At 44.7% G+C, this 25,396-nt stretch overlaps 1 protein-coding gene across 3 annotated transcripts in view; it reads right to left on the reverse strand.

Annotated features, from left to right (window-relative positions):
- Positions 1-15,268: 15,268 nt before the first annotated feature.
- B3GLCT (beta 3-glucosyltransferase) overlaps positions 15,269-25,396 on the reverse strand; it is an 86,305-nt gene continuing 76,177 nt past the window's right edge. For 2 of the 3 annotated variants that reach the window (XM_036917305.2, XM_057489835.1), the window contains 2 exons: positions 22,510-22,654; positions 15,269-17,180 (listed from right to left, as the gene is read on the reverse strand). In XM_036917305.2, coding sequence (XP_036773200.2) covers positions 17,013-17,180; positions 22,510-22,654 — 313 coding nt within the window. In that variant the 3' untranslated portion in view covers positions 15,269-17,012. The remainder of the gene's footprint in view (positions 17,181-22,509; positions 22,655-25,396) is intronic. The other variant, XR_005031161.2, reaches the window with a different exon arrangement.

Genomic DNA, 25,396 nt, shown 5'->3' on the forward strand with positions numbered 1-25,396 from the left:
AATGTCACACCCAATCCCTTCACCTCATGCCTGCAGGGGAAGTCCATGGCATTCAGGGACGAAGCTCACCCTCAGGAGAGGGGGGCAGGGGTGGAACCCGCCCCCTGCACAGACTTTTCTGACATGTGGGATCCTCTATGATCATTTTCCCTCCCTTGTCCCTTTGACAACTGGAGCCGCTGCGGGGAACCTGGGGAAAACTAGAGCCTCATCCCACCTTTTTCTGAAGTTCTGTTGTATCGTGGACCAGAGCCTCACTTTTCCTTTCCTGTTGAGAGAAAGCAGCAGCGCATAGGTGCGGAGCTCCCTGCTACCACCCATCTTTATTCAGCTGCTTGTTCTCCCTTTCACCGGGTGCTATTTCCCTGCAGTGACTCTACGTCGCTGCGTATTGTCAGGTAAAGGACCTGTGGTTTGATTTCCACATACGTATCTGTACCAACTCACCAGGATAGACATGCCCACATGCAGGGCTTCCCAATATGAAATATTACCAAAGAAACTGTGCCCTCAACACATATTGTACCATGTCTTTTGACTATTCTTTGCATGTGAAAAAGAGGAGACTAGCTTATCTGATGACTGACGAGAGACAAGCTGAGGAGTAACACCTGTCAGATGGCTCTTCCCAGCTTTTTGCTTACAAGTCTGGCTATGTCTTCCTCCTATGTGAAAGAAACACATCTTTCAAGAATACAAAAATCTTTTTTGAAGTGAATTTGAATGTAATAATGGTAACACCTCAGTGGTTTAGAAGGGTACCTGGCAAATGGGAAGCTGTCAATACCTTTTTCTTTTTGTTGCCTGTCCATTAATTTGTTTCTCTTTGAAGAGATTAACTGGGAATAAAGTGTGAGGGAGAGGTCTTTTGAAGTCTAACCAGAACTACATCGTTCTTTCCCTTCCCACGGTGGAGCTATTCTGCTGCTCCCACTCCTCATCATCTGTCAGGTCTTGCGGCTGAGTAATCTCACTTTCCAGCCTGAATGTCACAAGCACATGGTGTGAGGAACAGACCGCTTCAGAACTGAGAAAAACACATCTGTCAATTTTAAGGGTACTTCAGTGTCAATAAATATGGCTCTCAAGTCGGAAGCCCATCTTTCCTGGGTTCTTACCATCATAATCACTTCAAAGGCAGAAAAAAAATCACTTCAAAGTTTGACCTGATTCTCAAGTCAAACACCCTAGTGTTCTTTCAGCTCAGGTGAATATCATCCAATCTTTTAAGAATCTCTTTGAAACTTGCTATAATTCAGGGTTTGAGCCACAGGAAATGCCAAAGATTGAGGAAGAAACTGCTACATAAGATAAAGGTCTCTAGAGCAGGTAGGAAAATTGAGGTTTGTCTCTCCTCCTCTATCCCATCCCTTGGATTGGGAACTTCCCTCAAGAAACCCCAGCACTTACCTCTGTATTTCATCTTCTTTCTGGTGGATTTTGAGAAGAAGTTCCTGATTTGCTTCATCTATTCTTTGCAGATCTCATTCAAGGTCTCTGTTCAAACTGTCAATGTTCCTGTTTGACTGGGCCAGTCTTAAGATCTCCACCTCCTCTGACCTACAGATTCAGCCCCCGAAAGGAACAAGGGCCAGTTATCTCAGGGTCAGGGATCTTTGGGCCAGAAGGGGTATCTAGGAGACGTGTCATTCAGCAACCTGGCTGTTTCTGGGCGCACACCTTTCCTTTTTCATAGGAAATTGTATTTCTTAATCATGCCCTACTATTTGTTTCTGTAATTCTCAACTCAGGCAGCAAGAGAGGATTTTCCCAGGCTTTCTTGATCAAAGTGCTGAATATAATAGTACACCTCTTCCCTGGTTCCAGAAGAAGTTTGCTTCCTTAATAGCCTCTTGTATTGGAGAGAATGGTTTCTCAGCAAATGGTGCACAAAATCTGCTCATGAAATACACTCCCATTGAGTATTTTCATCCAGGCACCTGGCACATCACTTAGAGTTGGTTCCTGCCTTATGCCGCAAGAGCTCTCCACCAGCACACGGGGCTTCTGCTGTTCCCTCCCTCCTCGCATCTCAGAACTTCTCCATTGCCTGCTCCAAAGCTTGAGAATCTACCATGGGAGATACTCCACCGAGTACACACACATATGATCCAGGCATTCACTTTCAAGAATACAAACATCTTTTTTGAAGTGAATTTGAATGTAATAATGGTAACACCTCAGTGGTTTAGAAGGGTACCTGGCAAATGGGAAGCTGTCAATACCTTTTTCTTTTTGTTGCCTGTCCATTAATTTGTTTCTCTTTGAAGAGATTAACTGGGAATAAAGTGTGAGGGAGAGGTCTTTTGAAGTCTAACCAGAACTACAAGCCCTTGAGAGGCTTGGATGTCAGGTCCCCTCAGGTCTACCCACAGCCTGCTGTCCTGTGGTAACAGGAGAGCGGCCCCTCCCAGGCCCACTTGCCTCTGGCACAGCCACACTTTCAATGTGTCACTGTGGCCAAACAAATCACACTGTCATGCTGTCCCCCATGATGAGTTTAGAGAAAGTTCATTTCATGCAATTGTGATCCAAGATGTGGTCTTGACAGCATACTTTAAGGAATGTGCTATCAAGATGTGCGTGACTAAATGTGATGATTTTAGTTGTTTATAAAAGTGTGTTTTGATTTGACATAATTAATGTTTCTGCTGGGTTGTATAAAGGACCATGCCTGAAATATACTATGGCTGGAAGAGTTTAAAGCACTTCTTGTATTTTTTTTTTTGAGAGGGCATCTCTCATATTTATTGATCAAATGGTTGTTAACAACAATAAAATTCTTTGTAGGGGACTCAATCCACAATCATTAATCAATCCCAAGCCTAACTCTCAACAGTCTCCAATCTTCTGAAGCATAAGGAACAAGTTCTTACATGGTGAATAAATTCTTACATGGTGAACAGTGCAAGGGCAGTCATATCACAGAAACTTTCGGTTTTGATCATGCATCATGAACTATAAACAATCAAGTCAGATCTGATTATTCATTTGATTTTTATACTTGATTTATATGTGAATCCCACATTTCTCCCTTATTTTTTTTTAATAAAATGCTGAAGTGGTAGGTAGATGCAAGATAAAGATAGAAAGCATAATTTAGTGCTGTAAGAAGGCTAGTGTTATGATATGAAAGAGAACTTCCAACATCAGCACTCTCTGGAAGACTCATGCCAGAAGATGATCATCAAAAAACCCCAACAAAGATCCACGCACTGCTACAGCTGTAGATGCACTCATCCCACCAGCTCCTGGACTTGCCATGGGAATGAAGGAGATATCTAAGCTGGCCTGTGCATACAGTAAAACAACAAATTTGACTGGATCTATACTGTTGGAACTCAACCAAGAATTAGGAGAAGTGCAAATTGTAGCGCTCCAAAATCTTACAACTACAGACTATTTACTGTTAAAAGAACATAAGGGATGTGAAAATTCCCCAGGAATGGGTTGTTTTAATTTGTCTGATTTCTCTCAGACTGTTCAAGTTCAGTTGGACAATATCCACCATATCATAGACAAGTTTTCACAAATGCCTAAGGTGCCTAACTGGTTTTCTTGGTTTCACTGGAGATGGCTGGTAATTACAGGTATGCTCTGGTTATGTAACTATACTCGTATTATGTTAATGTATGTGCACAATTTAAGTAGTAGCTTAAAACCTATACATGCTGAAGTTACTCTCCAAGAAGGTATGTCAAAGAAATAATCAATCTTCCCAGGTTTTCTGCCACCTGCTACTTCTATAGCTTTTCTTCTTCCTTCCTAATTACAACCCTTAAATAGAATTCGTGCCTCATATCAAATTTACCGAGTATCATAATTCTTCCAAGTGGTAAAGATACCTCAAGACAAATGCTGGGCATAGAAGCCACAGGGCATAAATATGCAAAGAAGTAAAAAGCTAACCTTTTCAAACAATAAGGCTTCCCTCTCACTTACCAACTTCACACTTCCTTGTATGGCCCCGGACGATGACTGGTTAGCCAGAGACGGGTAAGATTCCTCAAGGGAGGAACAACCTAAGACAGGCACAGTCGCAGGGGGGTCATCAGGTGAGAAATTGGGGATCAACAGAGGTGAGGCTTAGAACCTCACCCCCCCATTCTGAGAGAAATCTTCTGCATACGTGGATGTTTTATTGCCCTTGTCTAGCTTGGATTAACATATAGTCTACAGGCACGCACCTGATCATCTACATTTGCTCTCTTACAACACTAAACTATGTTTTCTACCTTTATCTTATATCTACCTACCACTTCAGCATTTTATTAAAAAGAATAATAATAAAGAGAGAAATGTGGTATCCACATATAAATCAAGTATAAAAACCAAATGAGTATTCATATTTGAACTGACTGTTTATAGTTCATAATGCATGAGCAAAACTGAAAGTTTCTGTGATGACTGCCCTTGTACTGTTCACTATTTAACTTATTCATTATGTAAGAATTTGTTCTCCATGTAAGAACTTGATTGTTATGCCTCAGAAGATTGGAGACTGACGAAAATTAGGCTTGGGGTGGATTAATGATTGTGCATTGAGCATTGACTCCCCTATACAGAATTTTATTGTTGTTAACAACCATTTGATCAATAAATATGAGAGATTCCCTCACAAAAAAAAAAAAGGACAGACTTCCAATGGTAAAATAAATAAGTAACCAGGATGTAATGTATAGCATAAGGAATATAGTGAAGATATTGTAACAGCTTGGTAGGGTGATAGCTGGAACCTAGAATTATGTATATAAATGTTTTATCACTGTGTTGTACACTTGAAACTAATGTAATGTAATACTGTGCGTCAACTATCCTTCAATAAAAAATAATTATCTTAAAAAAAAAAAAAGAATGATCAGTTGTTGATCTGAAATTTAAAAAAAAAAAAGAAGGCTAGTGTAGATGATCATGTCTGTGCCTATAGACTAAGTATTAATCCAAGCTAGACAAGGGCAACAAAACATCCATGGATGCAGAAGATTTCTCTCAAAAGGGGGGGGGGTGAGGTTCTAAGCCTCACCTCTGTTGTTCCCCAATTTCTCACCTGATGGCCCCCCTGCAACTGTGCGTGTCTTAGGTTGTTCCTCCCTTGAGGAATCTTACCCGTCTCTGGCTAACCAGCCGTCTTCCGGGACTTTGTGTATTTTTTAAAATTTTTATTAAAGGATGTATCAAATTATGGATCCACAGTTGACTCCCTCTGTTGTCCCAGGTCCGGCCTGTGGCTCTAAGTGATTCACCAGTCAACCCCCCAAGTCCCCATATAGCATTCCCTAAGGAGCAGTAGCCTGATCAGTCCCTGGGGTCTGGGGATCCCAGGAGCGGCAGCTGGCAGGGCCGAGTCCTCCCCATGTGGGAAAATGAGTCAGCACATGGGGACCCAAGACTATTGAGCCATTTCTATGTTAAGTGACTCGTGGAAGGTGGGCAAAGGCATTGTAGCTGGGCATGGGGTTCAGGCTCAGAACTATGGGGACGTGGGTGATGGCCAAGCTCATGGGTCTTGTGGAAATGGTTACTCCACAGTCTCATCTGGTTCCCCAAACCCACTCTGCTCATAACCCTGGTAGTATAACGCCATTCCCACATTTCCCCAGAAAAGGGGTGCTTAGGTCTGAATATGAGTGGCAGAAGGTTGAGGGGATGATTCAAAAGCCACTAGATAATATGTGTATATTTTCCTGAAGAGTTCAATTGAACATTGTTAAAACTGCAGGATTGTTCCTATAGCCTGATTCTAAGAGGCCCCTGGATGTCTGAGCTGTGTTTGAAATCTCAGCTCTAAGGTCAGGAAATACTTGAGGCAGTGTTAGCCTGAAGAGGTCACACCAAGTGTGCGGTACTGGCCCCTCCTCCTGTGTCTGTCTGGTGTGACGCTGAAGGCGGCAGCATGAGCAGGGCCCCCAGCATGCGCCACCCGTCTGCAAGGCCAGGCTTGAGGGGGATGGTGTGTGGGCACTGAGTACCTGCTCCTGACCCACACTGGGGTCTGGAAGCTCAGACTGCCCCCCGTCACGGGGCATGTAGCTGTTCTCTGCTGCCTACCCTATTTGCCCAGACCCCTCTGTCCTTCAGAGAAGCAGACCTGTACGATAGGCCTGTGCCCAGTCTATCAACCTGACTCGCAATATGGGGGGAGGACAGAAATAAATATAGATATATCTTGAGGTTGCAAAATGTCCTGAATTTTAAGACAAAACATGGGGTTTCAAAAACAGAACCACTGCTTTGGAGCAGCTTTGGGCTGGCCTACTGTGAGATTCGGGAGAGTATGGCCAGGACCATGTATGGCAAGATGATATAAACTCATTCTTCTCTGCCCTCAGGCACGTTTTGGTGCAAAAACTTGAAAAGTAGTCCCCCAAGTCCAAGCTGAGAGCTCGCTCTCTCCGGAACAAATGATTGGGGCAAGCTCCTTGTGGGCCACAGTGCTGCACAGTCATGGAAGGCGGGCATGGGATTGCCATGGGGTTCAGACCAAGAGCTGCAGCTCCTCCTGCAGGGTTTAGGTCCCAACTCAGCTTTGTACTCTGTTAGCTCAGGCAAATTACATCGAGCAAATGGAGATAACAGTACCGGCTCCTGCCTCACAGAGTTGTTGTGAAGATTATATAGGTTAATTGTGTAAGGCTCTTAGAAAGTGTCTGGCAGACAGTAAGCGCTCAGTCACTGTTACCTAGTGGCCAGAATAAAAGCAGAAGCAGAAGTACAAACCACCATGCTTTCCAGAGACTTCAGCCTGCTTCCCAGGGAAGACGACAGTTGCCTTGCCAGAAATCCTCCTCTCCAGTGTGTCCTCCGTTTGCTTTCAGTGGTTTGTAGCATTATTATCCATGTCTTTAATCCATGAGCAATTGCAGGGACTTCCTGAGAGAAATACTTCCCAGCTCCCCTGGACCGTATGTGACAGCTGCTTCTCTTTCTCCTCCTCACAGGAGCACTTGATGCCCCTATTCATCTTCCCCATGTCAACAGAGCAGACACGAGGCTGAAAGGGGAAAAGCTGGCCTCTAAACACCACTTGATGTCATTTTCCATTATGTTCCCTTTCATCCAGATCCACAGCTCAAAGGCTTTCCGATACTAAATAGAAAAGAGAGAGAGAGAGGGGGGAGAGAAACAGAGAGGGAGAGAGAAAATTAAGACAGAAAAAGGGAGAGAAAACAAATTTAGCTTTTTGACTGGATCCCAAAATGGTCTCTTTAGATGCTGGGCAGGCTACATAGTCCTGGTTCAACAGGTAACCAGACATTGAAGGTCAAGAGTAGAAAACACATTCCTCCTAAGATAAGATTTTACATATGCTTTTCAAGTACACTCCTCATTTAGCATGTTAGTATGAGCCTTTGGAAGCAATAAAGGGCCAGCGTGCTGTAGAGCCCCAGCCACACGGGCTTCTGGTCTGCATTAGGGCCATCCCTCCCTCACCTCCTGCAGGCGGCCCACTGCCTCGGCAGTGTGACCCAGTGTTGCCAGGCAGCTGCCTCAGGGGAGGTGTGTCTCTGTGCACCAGGTAAAACCTCAACCTGGACGGCAGAGGGTTCTTGACTGAGCAAGAAAGAATTCTCGAGCTTGTGGGACAAGTGTAGGTAAGAAAGGAATTCATTAAAGAGAATAGAAATGAATGGTAGCTGCTGTGCAGGCCCTGAGAGCAGGGAAGTGGGCCTAAAGCCAGGGTCACTGGCCTCCCGGGTCCACTCACATCTGCAAAGTGTGGGGACTAGTCCCTACCACCCCAGAACTTGAGGGAGCTGTGGAGCACAGGATGGAGTGAGATTATGTTCTGAGAACTTCCCAAAGAAAGGAGATTGTCAGGCAGGTTACTAAACAGCAGATCACACAGCTGCAGTTCCATCCAGGTCACCCAGACAACAGGAACTTGAACTTGCAGGCCCAAATCAGAGCTGTCAGCAGCCCCTCCCTACTTAACAGGAGTAACAGAGACAGTGAAAACTTGGAAATAGAATGAAATGGCAAAGAGAGAAAGACACTTACCATTGGAAGAGCACAGAGACGAAATGCATTAAGCTGAGCAGTGAGAAAGCTTTGTTTAAAAGTATGCACTTGAAAGGGGAGAGTGGGTGACCTCAGGAGGCACACTAAAAGGCTGGGCATTCTGTCTTGAAAGAATTTTCAAGAATGTGACAAAGGGCCACGGGTGTAGACTTGTAAAGCGATCTCAAGATGCTAATTTCCAGTGAGAGACATTATGTCTCTTCTCCTCTATTATCAGCCCCCCAAGTAATTCTGCAAAATTAACACAAGATATTGATCAGTTCCTCTCTCCAGGATACAGGCTTCCCACTGAGAACTTATCACTCAGGACAACCTGCCCTGCACCCGAGGTGGGTGGAGCAGTTGTCTGTTTCTCAAAGAATATTTTAGGAATCTTACCTCCTAACTTCCTGGTTTTTGAAATAGGATCGTAACCTTAAAAGCAAATCCCTCCTGTTCTTACTATATTGTTTATATCTTGGCTTTTTTGGAAAATTAATCATGATGCTTATCTCCTGTCTCTGCCCTACATCAAAAGCACTCAGCAAAGAGAAGTGACCTCAGATTGCTGAGGGGAAAAGTGTCTTCCTGCCTTTTGAGTTTCAAAAGCCTAGACCTTTATGGGAATAGAAGTCTTTGGCTTTTAAATATTTGGGAGAAACCATGGTTGGTAAGGGCAAGATTCCGGCTCTCCTTCATGGCCCCAGTGATAGAAGAAGACACCTCTCAATGGGGTGGAAGAGAGAGGAAAGGACATGCAGGTTGGTGTTGGTGGGTCTCTGAAAGACAACCTCCTCTCTTTCAGAGAGGTCAAGCCCTGGGAGGCTTGTGGACACCATACACAGAAGGACCCTGTGCCCTATTACCCACGGCAATCCAGACAATTGGCAATACTCCAAAACACAGATGCATAAAGGGAGTGTCCAGAAATATGGAGCCTTTGACGGCCTCCAAAAACTTCCTTTATAGCTGCATATCTGAAGCTGGTTGGTTGTTCCACATTTGGGGCATGGTGTATCAGTGGAACCAAAAGGGGGCCAGAAAAGGGACTGCGGAGCATCCCTGCAGCACCCTCTGGGGGCCAACAGCTGTGGGTCCAATACAATAGTGGACAGCACAGTGGACAGCAGAGAGGTGACAGAGAGGACTGGTGGCCCTTCTGATCCTTTTGTAAAGTGCCTGGAACTTAGCCACGATCCTGAGCCAAAAGCATGAGAATCCCTGATTTAACTGGGATGATTTTCAAATAGCCCAATCAGACTGACAGCTACAAAGACATAATTCTGAAGTGTGTAGAAATTTAGACACATACATCCTAAATGTATAGAAAGTAGTATCTAACCATTGAGCCTGGGTTATCACTGCCGAAGACATCTCTTCAAGTGAAAAATTTGTAAGCCAGTAGAAAAGAAGTGAAGTTTGTTGAGGGTTGGTTATTCTGAGAGCTCATCCCACGTTGGTGTGGTTCTGCGCAGAGAGCAGAGAAGGGGGAGGAGCCACAGCAATTGCCAAGCTGCAGAACCTCACAGGGCACCCACCAACGGTTGCACAGAAAGTCAAGTAAACGCTCCCAGATCTTGGAGCAGACTTCGGCATTCTGAGAGGAAGAGTGGGCTAGAAGGGGCCTGAGGTCTGGAAGAGAATGTTACAGAGGAAAATGGTCAGGACTTTGGTCATCAGCAGAGGCTGGAGAGCCATGCCCGGATGGATCCCAGCCTCAGAACCTGATGCCCAGGTGTGGGTAAAATTGCAGTATTTGCAGAATCTCTCACCTGACCTTAACCATCTCCATATCAATAGGTGTTTACAAAGGGTGGAGAAAAGTAGTCTGTCTCCATATCAATAGGTGCTTACAAGGGACTGGGGAAGAGGGGAGCAGACATTGCACCAGAGAGTTAGTTTTTGTTTCTTCCCAGCCAGGATGGGGAGAGACACAAGCAAGCGGGAGTAGACAAATGGAGCCAGGGTTCTTGTAAGCAATAAATGGCCTTCTCCCAATTTATTTTTCCCTCTGATTGGTTTCTGCTTCCCAGGTTTCCCTGGTTTATTTTCCCGGGGCTGGAGCACACATTCCCCCCAGAGTCACAGCAGGTCACTGAACCACGCTCAGCAGATCCTGCAGGGACAGGCAGCCATGCCCACTGGAGATAAAATACCCCTTTCCAATGCCGGAAACTACTTTAACCGCCTTCCCTCAGGACCTTGATACTACCTCCAAAAAGAAGGCAGGTGAAGGTGGAGAGAAAAAATCCTGGGTAACAGTACATTTACCCCACAGTGATCCAGTTTGAACTTTGCAGTGATTGAGAAGATAACATTTGAGTGCAGCTGAAAAAAATCCCTGGATTAGATTGAACATGCCAAAATGGGAACGAATGAGCTCTGTGTTCTCAAGAGAGAAGTTGAGTTCAGTATTCAAAATAGTGTCATGTTTGCTCGCATTCAAATTCATCAGGTCTGATGTAGACGTGCAAGGCATGCCAAGGGAAGTAGAAGAGAAGAATTACTAGAAGGGTACTCTTGCAAGTGGGAAAGCAGCAGGCGATTGTAGTCATGGGAGGATATGTGGTCATGCAGGCAAGGTTTATAGCAGGGAAACATTGCCCTTCACTAGAAAGCCACTTTTCACAAAAGCAGCATTAAAAATAGTGCAGAGCATGTGATATTAGAGGTAGGCATCCAGAAAGGAGGCTGACTTTTACCAGCCCAGGAGGCAGGGGTAACTAGGTTGAGAAGAAGGGATAGATTTCAGAGAGGTTTAGGGCGTAAAAGCAAAAGAACTCCCTGTTTCATACTTGACTAAGTAGAGGGCAAAGGAAGGTGAAGGATGCAGGGTAACTTGTAGCCAGCATCTACAGACAACTGAATGCATGGGAGTGACATTCAGTAGTTTGAGCAGAAAAGGCAGGGGCTGAGGGGGCTGCCTTCTGGGTGATGAGAGGAAGCGAGATGCTGCATGGGAAGCGCCTGTGGAAGTGCCGTTGGATGGTTCTGCGGCCCCGGGATTCAGAACAGAGATCTCGAAGGGAACAGATATTTGGGAGTTAACATAGAGATGGTAGCTGAAGTCATGCTCTGTGTGAGATTGTCCAGGAGCCAAGCATAGAGGGAAAAGAGGAAAAGGGCCTGGGGACAGAGACGTAGGGAGGATGGACGCTGTGCAGAGTACGGAGAGAGCCCATGTCGGTGAGAAGCAGCCAGAGGGGTGGAGAGGGACTAAAACATGACCGTTTCAGGTTCAGCAGAATGACAGAGGGTTTCAGGAGGGAGTGGGCAGTGGGACCAGGCTCTCAGAGGAGCCTGATAAGCCTACCACTTCGGAGTCATAGGCTCTGCCTTACAACATGTCAGAATTTCTCCTCTTTTCCGTGGTTGCTTGAGTTTAGATGACCTCAAGGGTGCTGTGGACTGCCTGCCTGAACCACTGTATGTTTTTTCTTCCTCTGCTTCATTGAGTTTAGCTAATGACAGATAAATTAGCCTGACGGCGGCTGCAGAATGGCCAGAATGATGTGAGGGGCCCCAGCGCCCCTATCCCTGTGAGACGTTCACCTTGTCGTTGTCGCCCCTGAACTGCGGGTGCTGACTTCTCCAAGAGTCCGAGACACTCTAGGGGAATACGGGCAACACAGGGGCTCTCTGAGTGCCCTGGGAGTTATGCCCAGGCCGAGGGCCCTTTCCGTACGGTGTGCCCACCCCCACCCCCCAGACAGGGTACATCATGCTCTGAATTGTCTTCAAACACCTTCCGTGGCTGTTTGTCTCCTTAGGAGTCCGATAGCATTCAGTACTAACTTTATTTTGTTTTCTAAACTTGGGTAAATTTCTGTCCCCTTTCTTTCCCACTATACATTTCCCATTAAAAGGATGCCCAGTTGCTTAGTTTTCCAGTCACAAATGGAAACAAAATGAGTCAATCAAACTCTCCTTTGTGCAGTTTTCCTAGGGGATGTGTGTCTGGAGAGGCCTCCGAGACTCCTGTCCTCACTGCTGGTCTCCTCCAGCGCCCCAGATGCAAACACTGAAGGCCCCCAAGCTGTGAGCCCGGCTCCATGCCATTCCCGATCCCTCCATCCCCCTTAGCATGGTACTTGATGTCTGTTGGGCACTCTGAGATGCCCAGTGGCCCGCCAAATCTTTCTTTCATCTCTGCATGTTACTAGTCAGTGCTCCTTCGCCACGCCAGGCTGGGGACTCTCATCAACCAGACTCATCCCCACCTTGTCTCACAGCTTTGCCCGCTCATGGCCTCCTCCTTTTTTGTTCTCAGGAGACCCGCAAGAGGCACTGAACCCACATGGCTCTCCTACATGGAATCTAATGGTTCATCCATTCAACAAATATTTTCATGCCAGATACTGGGATCTAATGAGTCATAAAACACAGTCCTTGCCCCCTCGGGACTTGCACCCTTGCACGTACATATAACAGCGGGCTACAGTATAACAATGTGTATGACCTTGCCCTGGAAGTCAAGGAAGGTTTCCTGAAGGACGTCTAAGTTGTATAGTGAAAAAGAAGTGGTGGAAGGGAGTGAGGAGCAGAGAACGGTATGCGAAAAGCCCTGACCTGGTGCCTTGAGTGAGTGGGGTCCGTCGGGAGAGTCCAAGATCTCGGTCACCTGGTGTGACACAGAGTGGGGGCAGGGAGCAGGGACAGATGGTGAAAGGCAGACCTGTCGGGAGAGTGTGGACCTCATCCGGTAGGCAGTGAGAAGCTGTGAGAGAGTCGGCTGAAGAAAGGCAGTGAGCTTTTGCTTTAAGAGATCTGCGGATGACCCTGGTTCTCCTTCATGCAGGGTCATGGCAGGGAAGGGCGTGCCCCAGGGGCAGACTATAAAACCATCTCTTTGGGATGTCAGGCATGGACACTATGTTTTTTAAATGAACTTTACCTGCACTTTTGGATTCCTAGACTTGAAATTAAAATAATTACATTTCATTCTCCTAGGTAGAAAAAGTATGAATTCTGATTTATTTTTTTGCAAGTCACTTCATGTTCTCTGTCCTTCATTTTGAAACATTTATATGCATCACTTGTTATGCCCCCTGCATATCCTCATAGAAATCTAACAGTTATTAACTTCCTACTTTGAAACTTTCCAGTTTTTTACTTGGACTCAGGCCCCACATGGATTAGAATAAATGCATCTTGCACCGCGGCAGGGCCAGTGCCCGGGAAAAGAAGAATATCCAGAGACCTTAATGCAACTTGAACTCCAGCTGTGTGTACTCTGCTAGAAGGATATGAGGATGCTTGTGGTGGTCCTTCTTTGGTGCTGGAACTCCCTTCCCCAAGTGACCCATACCATACCCCTGTTTCATGAAAAATGTTCCCTCAGAAGGACTGGAAGATGGTAGAAATGGGTGCCGAGCCGTGAGGTCAGGGCCCTGCTGCACATGCTAGAGGGGCTGGCACGTAGGGACTGTAGTCAAGGAGCAAAGCCTTGCCAGAGTAACAGAGGGAGACTGTCCCTGGGTGTTAAAGCACACCCCCCCCCCCCTTGATTTGCACACACTGCCAAAAACTCTGTTGTGTGAGGTGGATGAAGGGGTCAGGTCAGCTGGAGGAGATGATACAGAAAGCTCTGAGTGTGTCCACATTCTGCTCTCATATTCAGGATATTAAAGAACATTTTCTAAAAGGGTAATGTTTCACACATTGTTTTTAAGAACAAAGTTTTAACTCTTGCCGATGTTACAGAATAAACAAAAATTCTCAATCTGATAAAAACAATGAACTGCAACAAAATATTCCAGCTCTCTGTGATACGTATGGTGTACCAGAATCACTCACTTCTCACATTCCTCTCATGCTAACCCACATGGAACCAAAGGTAAAGAGTCCTCTCAAAAGTCCGGGAATGCTATTTAGAAAAACAGTTGCAAAACAATGTATCTAAATCCAAAATAAGTGTAACAAGTAGAAGAAGCCAATGATCCTCTCTTTTTAAGAAAATGAACACCATTTTCAGGTATTCATGAAATAATTTGGTGTGACAGTACAGTCCTTTGGACTATAGCAAAGGTAAAAACAGTGACGTGGGAAGAAACACCGGCCTGAGCTTCTCCTACAGAGACAGTTATTTTGCTGGCCCATCTGGGTGCTCCCTAGAACGGGTAGTGGCGCTAGCCAGAAGGTTCCATGCACCATTAACAAAGTTAGTCGGAAGCATACCTGACTCTCGATCCACCTGATTGACCGTCTGTGGAGATGCGCATGCGCTTCATCGTGGCGGTCGTGGCCAGGGAAGCAGTGGGAAGGAAAAGCGGTGACTTGAGAGCTGGGGAGAGGTGGGGGAGGGTGATGGGAAAGGACGGGGGTGTCCAAGGAAGGACAGGGCATCGCAGAGGAGAGATTTGAGGCTGTGATGGAAGTGGGGGTTATAGAAGGTCATATGGAAGCTTCGAAGGTGGTGATTAAAGAGAGAATTTTTTAAAAAGAACCTCATAAAGTACATGACTATTCCTGGTAGACATCTCAGGCATGGCCTTCTAAATAACATGTGCATATCATCTTTGAAGCAGGCACCTGATACTCTTGAATCTGGTTTGTAAGTATTCAAAAGACAATAGAAACATTTTTAAAATTCTAAAATTATTCCTCTAACATTCCTCTATTACTAATTTTTTAGGAAAACTACATAAACATTGTAATGGATATGGATGTAGAAGCACTAAAGGTATCCAATAATCAGGAAACTCAGAGCACTGATATTTTCATCACTTGCAGCCTAGCATGCCATTGTTTTATGTCCCCAAATATTTCATAAAGGCTATGTTTGTGTCTAGGTTTCTTACAGCTGCAATACAGAGAAATCCTACATAGTCAGACAACTTGCTTTTAGCTTTATCAGCAGAAGCAGCCAAAAGCACAAATGGTTTTCTAATCATTCCACATAGAACTCCTTGATGTTGATTTCCCTAGGAGAGAAACAGCTGTTTGGAAATAAATTCCAATTAAAAAAGCAAGGAAATATGAATAGGACAATATCTGTCCTGGAAAGATCAGATTCAAATCTTAGTTCTTAAGATAGTTCCAAAATAACATCTCCAATTTGTTATATAATAAAATCAATAATGGTTTTATAGACTTTGTATAAATATGTCTTCGGTCTGATGGAATTTTTCAATTAAAAGGATAGCTTTTTATTAATTTTTCTCTCTCAACACTGTATTTGCTGAGCTGCCAACTTTTTTCTCTGTTTTCATTGATTCCTCACCCCTCCCAGTCTAGGTTGGACTAATGAATACATTTGAGAAATTAGAAACTTAGGCAAAGAGCTTTTATTTGTGGTTAGGCTTACACAGTTCCAAAGAGTAAACATAATTAACAAAACACCTAAAAGTACCAGAGGAGATGCTCCAGTATCAGTAGAAGGCACTGATTGATGGTAACACAGAAGAAAGCTTCATGTGGGTCCTAATGTACAGATGCTGCCTTGATGCCATCAAGCAACTACACTGTATTCTGAGTGTGACCCTTAGTAGGAAAGAACAGCAGGAACTGACCACTCCTTCTGGGGTTAGGCAGCTAGACCCTCTGGGGTGTTGCTGTAGACGACATGAAGGGGTGCCTGATCCATCCACGCCTGGAGAGGACACAAAATTCACTTTCACAAAAATGACTCCAATGCATTCAGTTTCACTGAAAACATACCAGTCCTGGTATTTGCTAACTTGGAAACATGATAAAAATACTATTTCATCATTTTGGAAATGAGTCAAACCTCAGCTACAAGGAAAATACATTACTAAAAACACTAATGGGTACTTCTGGTGGTATGGCTTCAAAACCCTGGGCTTGGCTATAAAAGCATTACAGGCAAAGCTAATGAATAGCAATTTTTATTTAAAAAAAGAGGAAAATATTTTACTATACGAAAATTAGTTTAAGACATACCAAAATCAAATTTTATGCAAATACCTTTAAGAAAACTGAATTACATGATTAAAACATTAACAGAACTTTTTACAAATCAATAATGAATGTGTTAAATTACTATACATTAAAGACATGATTTGAAAATTAGAGCTGCTTCAAAACACTACATTCGAATTTAATTCCTTAAGAACCCTGGGAAATGCCAGGTGACCATGCCGGCCTTCCACAAGGATTTCAGGGTACCCTGTGGGGGGTCTATTCTGAGTCAAGAGAAAATCATTAAGTAACATTCAAAGAAAAATGGGAGTAAAACATCGGGTATATATTAATTTAATTCACTTCCTGAGACTTACACAGAGCCCACCGACTTGACTGAGACACAACGACATTGTCTTTGACTGTTGAGAAGGCCATTTCCTGGCAGCGTCCTGTGCACACCCGTGCTAGGACCAGGCCATAAAGATCGGGCTTCAGAGGGAAATAGAACACAGACGGACCTCTAAAGAAACAGAAAGCTCTTGCAGAAGAGTTCTTATTCTCTTTTTATGAGGCCCAAACAGAAAAACAGATAAAACTGAAGAGCCCTGATTACAGACTACAGGGGAATTCGTATCTAGACTTTTATGATGTTTTACGAATGACACTCAAGATAGCATTATTCCTACCGAATTACCAGGAAATCGTTTTTTATCATCAATAACATGGTTAAAAAATTCACGTCATCATAATATCCATGTCAACAGACTTTCCCTCGTCTTTATATAGACGTCTGTCTGTCCAGTCTCATGCCCATATGAAACTTTCACTATAATGAAGAGAGAAAACAGGAAGGAGACGTCTGCACCACTTAGCTGTCTCTGGGGGTAATAAAGCTGCTGTATCACAGCCTGAAAAATACACGGTAACCAGGATGTACTTCAATGACTGCATAATGCCAAAGCAGGTTTTCTTTGATTTTTCTCAGAAAAAAAATGTTTCTCCTGTGACTCCATATTGTCCCTCCTCAAGAAATACCATGTACATAATTTCCACCTAAAGTCTGGAAGATCCCAGTGCCCCGTGGCACCCAGCAGGACAGGCCGGCTCTGCTTCCGACTCCTGCCCAAACCGTGCCCACTGTCCGCCACGCTTCACAACTCTTCTTTAAAGCCTTTCTGCGCCTCCTGCCTGGCTTTGTCTTCCTCGCTGGGTGCCAACCATGTGAAATACACCTTTACTGGGTCGATGTTCCAGTGTTTGTGGAATGAGACGGGAACTTGGTGAGAAAGGTAGTCCTTCGGGTAATCCATGGGACGAGCCTGCAGGAAGGAGGTCAGAATTATGCTCTCTTACTTAGGGAAAACAGTTTTGCTTCAGAATGGCATTCGAATCAAGCAGCTGCTTTCCTCCAAAAAGCAAAAAAAGGAAAAAATTTTCACTATCTTCCCTTTAATTGTAGGCTCTCTGATTTTGCATCTCCAATTACTTCAATATCCCAAATGCATCATTGTTTGCCTCTGTGTGCCATAGTTATGACTCTGGGAGATTCTTCAACCACAGTAGTAAGCATAAAAAGCTTTCTTTGGCAAGTCGTTTAAGTTACTATTATGACTTCTACAAAAAGAGAACTCATTATTTCCTGGGTCCCTCTGAAGAAATTCTGGTGTGTGGTGGGCAAGGACTTTGGGGGCTCCCTTTGTCCACTGCTCTCATGTGTAATTAGGTGCACGTCTTTCAAAGTGGAAAAGGTAGAACAGCCATCAGGGAGAAGGGTAGGGTAACTCACGCTCTCTTCCTACCACCTTGCCTGGCTCCAAAAGTGCCAGTGGCAATTTTCAGTGACCTGAAACAGTTTGCAAGAGAGGCCAAAAAGTTTTTGCATTATCACCATTTCAAAATTTTCTGGAACTTAAAGAAAGGAACTAAGCAGAGTCAGTGTAGAAAGAAGCTATTGAAGAAGTAACCCACAGGGTGTAGGAGAAAGCTTGCAATCAGATACTATTTTGTTTACCCTAAAGAAAGTATCCATCTTCTCTTGGTGTTCACTTTGTTTACAAATTTACATAGCCCATCTATGTTATGTAATAACTGGCCGGGTTATTAAAATAGTCTTCTGACTTTATTAAAACTAGTTGGATACATTTCAAAAACAAGTCTTCTCCAGGCTAATAACTCATTATATTCTGCTTAAGTTTTTTATGTGAATACTTAAATAAACTCACTTCAATGGTTTATAGAATACCTTCATTAAATTTTAGCTCACTCAATCCTTGAGACAACTTTGCAAGATAAGAGTAACAAGATTCATCCCCAATTTATAGATGAGCAAACCAGAGCTCACAGAGGTTAGGACTTTACTGGGGAAATGTGACCAGCATATGTTGGAACGGGGTGAGAGCAGGTGCCCCGATCCCATTCCAGGGTCCCGCCAGGACACCTGCAGCTGGGCCTCTGCCATGCCACAGGCCAGGCTCTGCAGCAGGGCCTCAACTGCCCTGGCCTCCCTGGGAGGCTTTATCCAGCCACCCAGCAAATGTCTTGCTCAGATGAGTGTTTAAACAATATGTGTGAGGGAGACTTCAAAATAACATAGCAGAGAGCTTTCTTACTGGCCATTTTATTGCCCTTAAAAAGTGCCCATGGAGTTAAAAACCTAAGAAAGAAATTTTAAAGGAAAAGACAGTGAGACATAGACCAAAAATAAATACTAGAATAAATTGAATTTAGTTGGGAGAGGTCTGAACATAAGCAGAGGGAGTACATATATTATGTGATGTTTATCTGCAAGCCGTCTGAGTTTACTGGCAGGACAGAACACCCAGGAGACACACGCTGACGTCAGTCCTCAGAACATTCCATGGTGGTCCCAGAAGGAAAGAAAGAAAACCAGTGGGAACAAAGCTTTGCCTGGATTTCACATTTAAAAATGAACTGTTGAGATACAAATGCATCTAACAGGAAAAAAACACATCCATACATCTCTCCCTCTGTCACAGCAGATTGCAGAAATGATCAACTGCATCTCAGGCGCCATGTATGCAAGCCAAGAGCTGGCTTAGGAAGCATTAGAATGTGCTAATCGTTTCTGATAAATGCAGTCACGGAAAAGAACAAGACAGAAGTAGAGAAGTGGAAAGTATCCACAGAGGCACCCGTGACACCAGGAAGTCTATCCAGCCTCCAGTAATGACAGCTGTGTGCCCAAAACGCCACAAGGGAGTCCCCGACGGGCAGGGCCAGGGCAAGGAAGGAGGCACAGGAGCAGCTGTGGAGCGTGCTGGGAGGCTGTCCAGGAAATGAGGTGGCTTACGTAGACCACAGGAGGACATACATTGGGTAAACGGTAAAGCCTTCGTATCTGTAAATATTACAGCACTGAGAAGGGCAGCAAATGGAGATTAAAACTGTATTTCCTTAGACATACACATTTTTTACAGCTGTATTGACATCTGATTTACATACATACAATTTATGTACAGTAACAGTATTTTGAAAAATTTTTAGTTAATACCCAGAGTCAGGCACCCACAAATCCAGTTCTAGAATATTATAGTTACTCCCCTAGAGTCCCTTCCATGCATCCCCTATAATCCCCACCCCCACTGGCAGACAAAGAAAACCACTGATTTGCTTTTTCTCTACACTGTAACTTTTCTAGAAATTCTTATCAGTGGAATCACATGATATGAATATTTTGTGCCTGGCGTCCTTCACTTAGCATTGCTGCATACATCAGCCTTCAATTGCTGAGCAGGGGTGTGTTGTATGGATACACCACACAAACAATACACAGCTTTCAGGGCTCAGGAGTCTGGGCACTACTTAACAAGGACTTCTGCACCGCAGTCTCTCACGGTGCAACCAGGACGTCAGCCCAGGCTCTGGTGGTCCCGTCTGGAAGCTCAGCTAGGAGCAGGTCCACTTCTGAGCTCACTCGGTAGCTACAGGTAGCATTGATTCCCTGGGGGCCACAGGCCTGAGCGCCTCCCTTCCCTGCCTCCAGGGCAGCTTGCTCCATCTGAATGGACAGGCCAGCAAGGCAACGGGGAGAGTCTGAGAGGAAGTCAGATGTCACAGTCCTTTGTGACTGATTACAGAGACGTCCCGTGGCCTCTGCCATATCCTATTGGCCACATTTGAGAGGACGGTATGAAAACCTGTAATCCCCACTCAAATTTTAGTTCTCATTTTTATTTTTTGGCTGGACTTGCTATAAGTCACCCTGGGACTGAAATGCTAATTGGTTAACTTAGGATCTAGGCAGAGGCTGTGCTCAAACACTGGGAGCCCAGAAGGCTCGCCCTGTGTGGGGGCCGGAAAGCACAGCGGAAGCTTTGGTGCATTCCCAGCATGCCTTGGCTTTTCCTTGCAGCGAGGCTCATCCCCTGCATGCACGTGGTTTCTCAGCGGCCAGATGGTTGTGAGCTATCCTAGCCCTACTCTTGCTGCCTTGCTTCCAGGGTACTAGGGGTTACGTTTCTGGTTAACACACCCTTCTCCTAATCCGAGACTGCAGCCTCAGGCCAGGAAAGGTACAGGCTGTTCTTGTTTGTTTCCTACAAAGTTTGACAATTTTAGCTGACATATCTGTACGTTTTCAGTTCTTGCTCACTGTGTCAAGCCCATTCCCTCTGAGAGCAGAGCTGCCAGGCCCACCTGGTGAAAGTGCCCTGGCCTCTCCAAGCGCGCTGGGCAAGGCAGGCAGGTGGGGCTGGGCTTCAGGTGGAAGGGCCTCACACAGCCACAGGCACTGTGGTTGTGACCCAAAACCACAGCGGACTTTTAGGAATAAATGCTTCTCAATGCTTTCGGCTGATCTCCAGAGACCTGAAATGGTGGTTCTGACAGTTCTGTTCACTGGCCAGTGCATACTGCCATACCCATTAGTGGGACATAATTTTGGAAGAAGAGAAACCCACATGCTTGGGTACTTTGTTTTTGGCAAAGAGATACACTAGACATTCTCTGAGGCCCCTTCTGAACCATGACTTCACAAGAACATGCTGACTAAAAAGAGGTAAGTGGCCAGGCAACATTGTGTCTGAGACTCAGTGCCCATTCTATATCCAACTAATGAGGAATCTTAGATTTTCTCTCTTGGCCTCGAGATCTCTCTTTCTCAGCATGAGTGAATATACTGTTTGGATCCATATTCAAGCGTTACAAATGGAAAGTAATGTCCACATCTTAGCAAACCCTCTAAAAGAGGCTTAATCACTGGAAGATAGAGCAGCATCTCTTGGGGAGGATAAGCTTTAAGCGTATTTTATGGTTTTGGAAAGGTTTAACATTTATTATGTGAATTAGACAAATCAAGAGTTTTAAAGCGCAGGAAACAACTTTTTCATGTTTAAGTTATCCTAAAAGACCTTTTGCTTAAGGATTGTACATATTCTTTCCCAGGCGAAAAAGGCTGCTATAAAATCTAAGACTGTCATATTAACAATGATAAACTATTTCCGTTATACACCAACAGTTTTAATCGCCCTTCGTTTTCTTTGAGTCAAACGGTGTGAGATACAGCAGGAGAGTGAGCAAGAAGAAAGTAACTTCCTTTCTAAGTCATCACAACACAGCACATAGGCATAGAGCGGGAAAGACCTCTCGAGGTGGTGGATAAGTGCCAGTCAGACTGGTACTTTTCTCATACATTTCTTGACATTAAAGGTCTCTTTCTATCCTGCCTTGCTGTCCTTAAGAATGCAGAAATGGATTCTGCCTTTCGTGATAATGCAACAACTTTCTTTGCCTTGTTCAAGTTATTTTCTATCATGCTGTTGCTGTCGTGCTGATAGTGTTTGCCACTGGTTACTAAACAAAGCGTGAATATGTATTTCACAATAAGGAAGGGTACTTAAAATACACAATGCATTATACATTTCAGTTTCAAAGTTTTGAGTTTCTTGAAGGAGAGCATTAAAAGAGTGTGGGCTATGGTTATTTTTAGGGCAAGTCTATCTGCTATTATTATTACAATATCAGAACATTCACTGACCTGATTCTTCAAAAAAACTCCCAGAAGTAATGCAGAAGGATTCCCTTCTCCAACTCCAAACTGGAGTATGGTGCAGCTGTGAGACAGCGTGCCCCAAAGCACCATCTCATCTCTTCCTTCCTACAACCCCCAGAATATATGCTTATTGACATAACTATGTTGAAGTTTAATAAAATGAAGCCACTCAGTGTAGTAGCAACCAATGGGGAAAAGCCCCAAAAAGCCCCCCACCCCCAAAAAAACATGGATAGTGTAAAAACTGAGGACAGTGTAGAATTATATATACTTGGTGGCTGATAGGACAATATTAGGTCAGTCCTGTATAATTTCTAGATAGAATCTACACATCTAATCATTTTTAAATACCATCAGTTTTTTAACTCAGAAAGGAAAAGAAAAACCAGCTTTTCCATGGTCCTATATGCAAGGAAATTGGCCAGACATTATTTCATTTTCTAGGTGTTTCTGTTTCCTACCTGCATGCTGTTCGTGGTACAGCTTCAACCCTCTGCTGTTAAGGATGCCCCAAAGCCTGTCCACATAATTCTTAATATTGCTTATAGAAAAATATGTGAAGGGCAAGAAGCAGGATTCTAAGTGAGAAAAAAGTGCCCCCCTCCCTCAGGGGGTAGGAATAAGACCATTTTGCTCACCTGATGGAAGAGGGGGCTGTGTGTCGCAGGGATGCCCAGCCCACTAAAGCACATTCCCAGGACCATGTCATCCGGAGCATCGTGGCTGTAGCAGCGACACTGACTGGCGAGAAGTCTTCTGATTGCCTCTCTGCTGAAGACCATTCTAGAAGCCAGAGGAGAGAAGGGGGTAAGGGGAGCTCCTCGAAACTGTTCATCTGAATAACGAACTGTATAGTTCAGAGGCCACATTTCTAAGGAAGATAAAAGATCTGGACATCAGTGTCTAATATTTAATCTTAGTTTTGGGGGAATACTGTCTTTCTGCTTTCTATGAAAGGAAAGTCACTTTGAAGAGATGTTTACCTATCAAATAGGCAATTGTATTTCTTCATATATGCAGCGCTCTTTCTCTACTATGCCATCAGAAAATCAGAAGAGTTCTTTAGTTCTGACACACTCGATGAGATTAGTAACAAAATCTACCTTTCCGGGAGGTAGATGGTCTCAGAAATCCTGGGCACCTCATCCATACAGGTGATGAGGTGCCAACGAGATCAAATCTAATTAAAAAAAAAAGGATTGTCCAAGTGGCTGTGCCAATCCCCAGCATTATCCAAGTGGTGCCAGTTTGTAGGAGCTTCCTTAAGGTGGTTTTGAGAAATAGAAAGAAAAAAAAGAGGGAGAAAGAGAGATTGATTTGCCTCAAATACTGTTACGATGCTACTATGCTACTTGACCAGGTAGGTATGTTGGCGAGTTCCTGGTGGAACTCACCCCCACAGCTGCCCTTCTGTGCTCTCTTCAGCATTGCAGGGGATTTAAACAATTGAAAGCAGTATCTTCCAGAGCCCTTGCCAGCCAAGTCCTGGCTTCCTTCTGACAACAGGGCACAGCACTGAGGGAGGCTGTGTGCCTCTGCCTCTGGCAGTCTCCGTGGCCGAGGCAGGCGGCAGTGGCTGTCACAGGCTCCAGCAGGGCCAGTGTCGATGGCAGGGCTTCAGTGGCAGTCCCATGGCAACCCGCGGCAGTGGGCTCCAGAGACCACCACCTGCTTCCCTCCTGCAGCTCGGGGGCAGAGCAGCTCTCTGTGGTGAGTGAGCTCCGAGTGAGGCCAGCTGCTCCCGTTGCTTCCTCGGGCCCTTGCCACCACTTTGATACCAAGTTCTGCAAGAAATTACCTGCTTTTTAAAATATAGGTTGGTTTCTAGTTTCCATTCCAATTGTGGGGTTGTAAGGGTCTTCTCATATCATGAATAACCCAGTAGCTATGGGGCAAAAGGGACTAATACGATTCACAAGTTCATTCCCAATAAGGGACGGCGTCTTGTAGGCAAAACTCTTTGAACTGAATCCATATATTCCCATAGCCAAACACAGGGCCTCACACATGCTCAGGAGAAGTCGGATGCATCAGACAAATGAGAACGAAACTGCCTTTGCAAAATATTCTTCCCAGGAGAGGAAGGGCTCTGTCAAGTCAGTCTAGTAGGAAGGGACAGAGGACAAGGAGCTTGAACACAGTCCCTGGTGCACAGATGCTGATGCCACACCCAGGGGGCTCTGGTCAGTGTATTTACTAACACTAGTGACCTCACGCTGGCACCACAGCAGCGTGGAAGGCACTGTCCCTGCCCTGCTAAGATGGCAGAAGGCAGATGAACTAGAAGCTGTATGAGGATGTACACTGTACAAGATGAGCAAAAAAAGTTCTTGTGAACTATACAGAAAAGAAAACTGCAAGATTGAAAACTCACCAGGAATCTGCCTCTCAGGAAGACTAGTGTCCACCTGTGACGCTGGGCCTCACACCTACAGGCCAAGCCAAACGCCTACTCATCCAACAGACGCCCCAGTATGGGCCTCTCTGAGGGGACACGCACCACCTGTAAACGGACATTTCCCTTACAGCGCCCACCTGAGGCACGTCGGGGAAAATTTCCTGCAGAGCCGTGATCTTGCTCATCCCAATTTAAATAAAAATACTCTTTTTTTCTTTTGTCAGCATCTAGTAGGATGAGAAAGAAAAGGAAGGCCTTTTACTTTGGCCACTCTAAAAAATTGATTTTACAGGAAGATAAAATATAAGCATGGAATTTCTATTAGTAATTTTTTTTTCTATTTTTGCCTATTCACACAGGACAGTCTTATATGAATTATTCACATAAACTAAGCACACACAGGCCTTTCATAACACTGTTTATTAGTATCCTGATGAGTTCCTTCAAAATGAAGTCGCCCCCAAAATGGAAAATTACCAGTCGTTTCATGGCCTCTCTGCTCTGTCTGCCAACTTTTAAATATTAAAAAGATTCTGAAAAGCTGTAAGACGAAAATGTGATTCCCTTTTATATAGTAATTTTTTAACTAAGAAACACTGACAGGGGAGTCAGGGACTTGCCCAAGGGCACTGTGCACACTGGGAGCACATGCAGGAGATAAAGCAAGGGAGGATAACATGCCCGCCCTCCAGCTGGCCCGCCAGCTGGTGAGGTCACGGCTGTCTCGGGGGAAACACCATCCAAGAGGACTCCCAAGAGAACGAGGACACCTGATCACAACACCCCACCCAAACATACGTGAATAAATATTTGCAAAAAAGAAAATGGTTGCGGAACCAATTGTCATCTAACACCCAAACTGTTGAGGAGTAAGCAACAAAGTAAACAAGACACCCAGATGCCAATAGTGTGCAGGTCTCTTTGGCCAGACGACACAGAAGAGCTACGTGAGTCCCTGGAGGCCACCCTCTCCACTTAGCTCTGAGGAGCGGGGCATGGGAGGGACGGTTTCAGGCAATGGTTTTAAAGACTTACTTGACTCTAAAGCAAATGTGAGAAAACAAGAAACATTTCCTCTTGCAGCTATTTCTGCATGCAGTACATGTGTGTCTAAACCTGAAACAGTC

Source organism: Manis pentadactyla, chromosome 2, assembly GCF_030020395.1.
Source record: "Manis pentadactyla isolate mManPen7 chromosome 2, mManPen7.hap1, whole genome shotgun sequence".
NCBI lineage: Eukaryota > Metazoa > Chordata > Mammalia > Pholidota > Manidae > Manis > Manis pentadactyla.